Here is a 5,754-nt window from a genome sequence, read left to right as displayed (position 1 = left end):
ACTTCAGTGTGGGATGAGATAATCTGCCTGTTTGCATCTCTCCCTCCCAATTCCCAGTCTCTTAAGGCTGAAATTGTTTTCTTAGGTCGGACACAGAGAGTGACTTTTAAAGCTCACTTTCCTTTACAGCATGACTGTGGGAAAGGATAGATGCTCCATACACTCTGGACAGGATTAAGAAGTTTCATTTAATGTATTTGTTGGAATCAGAGAAAGCGCCAAAGGCAGGACAAGACAGGGAGTGGTGTGGGGCACGAGAAAGTGGTTGCCGCGTGGCCATCAGGGAATAGGGAGTGTAAAGAGCTTCTTGCACACATCGCCTCATCTATAAAAACCAGAACCACTTGGCATCTCTCTAAGTAACAAATGGATCTAAGGGCTGTAGAGAAGAGTTGTTGGCAGGAAATGGTCCCCAGGGCTATGATATTTTCAGACTGTGTGCCTTTCCCTATAATGCATAGATCATGGATAACAGAGCTCTGCTCACATATCTTGTTTTACCTGAAGACTAAATTTTGCAGGTTCTGGTTTGTCTGGCAATCACCATTTCTGGGAATAAGAGAATAAATTTGCATCGTTGAGGCAAGAAGAAGCTAAATTTTCTTTTGAGCTGCACGGAGGAGTAAAGAGGTGTAAAGAAGTATTAAGACAAACAAGCATGGAGGAGAGCGTCATGATAGAGGAGACAGGAGACAGAGGCCCCTCTTTCAATTTATAGGACTTTGGCTTTCAGTGGAAACGTCTGTTGTATACAAACAAGTGAAAATGGACCTGCAGGTCTGAAACAGTTCTGTGTCTGAAACTCACTGTAAACATGCACCTTATATACCGCAGAGCACCTAGCAAGATTCCTACAAACTCTAGTTGATTGGTTTTTGATCCCAAATCAATTTCCACCAGAACACTGAATTCACTGATGGGCTTATAAATCTGCAGGAAGAAGGAACCTTCAGCTGCTGTTGCAGCCACCAAAAAACAAACAAACAAAAAACGGAGTTTAATTTTAACTGGTTTGTCCCAGAGTGAACTGGCTGTTCTGTCTGTTTCTCTCTTTGAAACATGGAGGCAGCAGCTTCAGTTGGTGCCACAGACACTGTCTACAAAATGAAAAGTCTCCATTTCCGTCCTCTCCGTTAGCCAAAGTAAACTGTCTTCCGTGATTCACCCTTGAGTGCATGAGGACTCTGCGTCCCTCCCCAGAGAGAGAAAACAAAAAACAAAAAGGGCAAACCCTTACCAGATGAGAAGACAGGAACAACAGGCAGAACTTCAAAATCCTTTTTTTTTTTCACTCCTGAAACCTATTAGCATTCAAAAACATGTGAAGTCATAATTCCTGGTGAGATTTACACTGAGTTAAATAGACACTTAACAGTAGACAGGATGTCAAAGGACGCTCAAACCTTTTGATCCCAATCTGAGTCAAATGATCATGTTTGCACCAGTTGTGTTTCTTCCTGAGTACATGGGACATCTTATTGTTACTTAATTGTTCTCAGTCTTCTGTCTGCTATTGTGGTCTTCCGTTGCTATGGCATGGAAGAGGATCCTTTATGTTTTTGAAAATATTTAGGATCCCACCCCAACTGTCAGTATGAACTGCTCTACACTTCTTATCAAGTTGAAGCCTGGAGTTGTTGTATCCTTTGGGTTATTTTCACAGTCACGGTTTTCTAGGCTCTTCTTGCTATCAGTGTTCAACTTCTAAAGTCCAAAATGCTCTTAGCAGGAGCTATAGCTCTACCTCAGCCCAGCCTTCCCTGAGTGGGTTTAACATACTCACCCCCAGGCATTCAGGACCTTGGCTAACTCCTCTGAGCCTTTTTGCCTGGCCTGGGATTGGTAACTCCAGATTAAAAAGCAGGCCAAATCTTGCTTTTAATTTCACCATTCCTCTGGAAAATGTAATACGGCAAAGATAACGCATGTCATGTTTTAGCAACAGTGTTTTTAATTCTCCCGGGGAGAATTAGCATCCTTACATACTTTAGCAGCTACTTTTCCTCACATTTATTCATTAATTATTTATCTATTTTGGAGCAGCACCCTGACGCCTTCTTGCTGACGTTGGTCAGGGGAAAGATGCCCTCCCTGAAGGCTGGCCAAGCCATCCCTTCCTCTCATTAGCGGTGTAACCCTGTGTTCCCGCTGGAGCCCAGCACGGAAGTGTCATCTTCCCGCGGGGGCCTCCCGTTGTCCCGCCTGGCTCAGAGAGCTGAGCCTAAATGAAATATATAATATTAACTGTTAGAGAAAACAAAGGATGCCGCCTCCAGCATGGCTCCTATGCCTGAGGCTTGGCCACGTCTCACTAGTCCCTAGGCCTCTCCTTCTCACCCGCACCCTCACTCGTCTATGAGATCCACGAGTTGAACTGCAGCTCTCCAAAACGAATCCCCCCCCCCCCACCTCCGCCGGTAACCCGACTCTTCCGGACCACGCGTTCCCTTCTGCCCGGAGCTCAGAATGACCACCAGGAAGCCAGGAGCAAAACACTTAAATGTTGCATTTATTAAGGAAATGTTAAATAATGAAAAAAAAAAAAAAGTCAAACCGGTGTCATGAACGTCAAGAGCACTTTTGTGGCGTAAACCGTGCAGTCATGAGCTACAAGTTCTATTCCAAGTCTTTGCCCCGGGGCTAATTAGGGCGTCAGCCTCCTCCCCCCACCCCCGCCCTACCACCCCCTAGTTGGAAATGCAATAAAAGAAACAAATCACCCGTTCAGCATTCGCAGGCTCTCCCCTCCCCCACCTCCCGTTCTCCCAGGATAACAAAACTCTAACCCCAGGCAGGCAAATAGGCCACTAGGGCAGCAAAGGACTTAATCAAATATGTGTGTGTATTCAAGCAAACAAACACAAAATCCCTTAAAACAGCACAGTTACAATCAATCAAAGATATTTATAGTCTCTCGCGCCAGGGCTGGGAGGAGCGGGAGATAATGGGCGCGAATCCGGACACTGATTTACGCGTCCGCCTTAGTTCTGTTGCGTGGCGTGTACACCGGTCACTTTTCGGGCCACCAGGCCATCGGTGCCGCTGGGTCTCTCCCCTGCCCGCCCGCTCCACCTGCCCCGAGAGCGTGGCCCACCTGCGGGTGGAGAAGGGCCGTCGCCGGGTCGATCTCCCCGCATCCACACCAGCGGCAGCTTCCAAAGTTCTGCGCCCTAATTGCCCTCTTCTTGCCACTTGCTGCTGAGTCCAGTCGGGGCCCTCTCCTCCTACCGCCAGGAATGGGGACTTTCAGAGGGCGAGCGAGAAACGGGTCGCTTCATCCCGAAAGGCAAAAGTCGAGAGAAATGATTGACTCCGACAGGTTTGCTTCGCCCGGTCTCGGATGATGAGGGGGCGCGGCCCGGCCGGCTAAGTAAGGAGGCGTTGGGGCGGCTGCCGCGGCGGCGGGAGGGCCGGTCAGTAGGGCCCCACGACCACCGCTTCCACCTCTTTAGACGGTCTCCGGTCTTTCACCAGGAAGTTGATCATGCCCTCGGACTTGATGAGGAGGTTGCAGCCGAGGAAGAAGATGCCGAAGACCACGGTCAGGGAGAGCACGCACATGACCGCGATCTGCACCACGCGCATGATGTACAGGCTGCGCTCGTCCGGGCCGCCCTCGGCGAAGCCGTCGTCGGTCACCACCGACGCCTGGGTGCAGCAGCGCACGGCGCGCTCCAGCGCCTCGCTGCTGTTGGCCAGGAGCAGGCCCGCCACATCCGTCTGGTTGTCCAGCGCTGGGTTCATCGCGGGAGTTGGCGGGCGCCCCGGGGAGGCGCGGGTCCGAGGGATGGGAAGGCGGCCGGCGCGGGAGGAACGGATCCGGAGCTGAGCGCTCACTTGGAGACTTGGCGCGCGCGAGGGCTGCTCGCGCTCTCCTCTCCCAAGTCCCCGGGTCGTGGGACTTCCCCAGGAGCCTTTCCGACGCGCGCCGCAGCCTGGCTGGTCTGCGCCGTCTGCTCCTGCCAGGGCGGTGCTGGTTCCCGGCGCTCGCTCGACTGGGGGCTGTTGGAACTTGGCGGGGCTGGGCCAGCGGGGCCGTGGGAGGCGCGGCGGCGGCGGCGGCGGCGGCGGCGGCCCGGCGGCTGCTCTGAGCGAACAGCGGCCCCTTCCGGCCGCGCCACCGCTCCGCGCCCGCGGCGGCTTGGCGGTGGGGGAAGCAAAGGGGCGAACCTCTTCCTATCTCCTGCCTTTCTGGCTTCGCCTCTTTTTCACCTCCAAAGACTACGCAGAAGTCTGTACCTTTCTGTACCTTTCTGGCTAGACGGATGATGAAAGAGTTTCGGATGGAGGAGAGGTTGCGATCAGCTGAAAGTTTCCGAAGAACTGGGTCACACCAGCTCTGCGTGTCTCCTGCCTCCCGCCCCTCTCACCTCTGGGCGGATGAAAGTGGCGCTGAATCGCGGGTGCCAGATGGTGCTGGGCGAAGGCACGGGCCCGCCACAGGTGTCTGATTCCGTCTTGCCTGCGACGGATTTCTGGTGGAGTAGGGATGACCTGGGACTTTGTTTGTTAAAGTATGGATTTTAGAGAGAAAGAAAGCAGGGAAGGAGGGAAAGAAGGAAGTAGAAGTAGGAGGGAGGAAGGACAGAGGAAAGGAGGAAGGAAGCCACTGGAAGACAGAGTAAGGCAGGTTTAGAGTGATTTTTGAGGCGAAGGAAGGGAGGGGGTAGGAAGGGGAAAGATAGGCTCCTCTGTGGCCGTGGCCTTGGTGTGGGAGTGGTTGCCAGAGGCAAGATCACCTCTCGGGTAAGGGTGGGCGGAGGGACAGAGTGGGTCCTCCTATAATCTTGGTTGCAGATGAGTTTTTGGAGGTGCTTCCGGTGTTTCTCTGGGTTGGCAGTATATCCGTCGTTTTAGGGCTCATCAGTATCCATCACCTAGAGCACCGGCCAACTGCTGCAAGCTCTCCCCACTTTCCGTAAACTGATGTACCGCATCTTAGTCATTTCCAACAAAGCTACAGATGTTTCAGGGGCCTGACTGAGACTTCGGCCCGTTATGATTTTGCTACAGGTTCAGGAAAATGTTATAAACTTGTCAGATTGTTTCTTAAGCTCCAGAAGAATTCTTCTGTTGTGTTTTGGTTTTGTATTTCCCTTTTCTGTTTCCTTTTCCCCTCACCTTCCTCCTTCCCCTCTCCCTTACTCACTTCCTTTCTTCTTTTAACTGTAAAAGGCGGAAACCAGTCACCTGATGCTCAGTCCAAACTTCTGGTAGAATACATTTACATTTCTGTTAAAGCATAATTTTCACTTCTTTTCTCAATTCCATTCTTTTTGCTTGTTAAACGCTCTTATGTTTCTCTCCCCAAACATCATTTATTCCATGTTGAGAGATTTCCTTATTTTTTCTTACTACTTCATGATCAGCATAACATAGAATGAACTATCCTTCAGTTAAGAGTTTTCAGTTTTTGAATGTTGATTATATATGAGCTTCAATAAGCCTAGATCCTTCTAAATAGCTATTTTTATTTTAGGTGTAGTTTCATAGCTGAAAATCCAGGCTTTTGGTTCTTATCTGTAATTCATCTGGTTTATGGCTCTAGTTTCTCGTGATTCCATTAGCCTTGAAAAATGTTCCACTCCCAACAATTTCTTCTTTGGAAGAATGTATTATTAGGTGATTGGGAAAAAACCTATTTAAATCTCACTATACAGTCAGTCTATCTTAGTTAGGATGAGGGATACTTAACAATAAAACACAATGTATATGTGAAAAAATTACAGAAGAATGTAAGACATTATAAAGCAA

At 49.9% G+C, this 5,754-nt stretch overlaps 1 protein-coding gene across 1 annotated transcript; it reads right to left on the bottom strand.

The window, feature by feature from the left end:
* Positions 1-3,402: 3,402 nt before the first annotated feature.
* Positions 3,403-4,001, bottom strand: RPRM (reprimo, TP53 dependent G2 arrest mediator homolog). Its single transcript, XM_059168958.1, has one exon. It carries the CDS (start codon positions 3,742-3,744, stop codon positions 3,415-3,417), a length of 330 nt encoding a protein of 109 aa, XP_059024941.1. The 5' UTR covers positions 3,745-4,001; the 3' UTR covers positions 3,403-3,414.
* Positions 4,002-5,754: the final 1,753 nt, after the last annotated feature.

The sequence above is a fragment of the Mustela lutreola genome, chromosome 3, assembly GCF_030435805.1.
Source record: "Mustela lutreola isolate mMusLut2 chromosome 3, mMusLut2.pri, whole genome shotgun sequence".
Lineage (NCBI taxonomy): Eukaryota > Metazoa > Chordata > Mammalia > Carnivora > Mustelidae > Mustela > Mustela lutreola.
Note: the sequence above shows the minus strand (reverse complement) of the source record. Positions and strands in the feature narration are given on the sequence as shown.

Bases quoted from the DNA above. Each gene is read 5' to 3' on its own strand.
- RPRM (XM_059168958.1), bottom strand. From the start codon at position 3,744: ATGAACCCAGCGCTGGACAACCAGACGGATGTGGCGGGCCTGCTCCTG.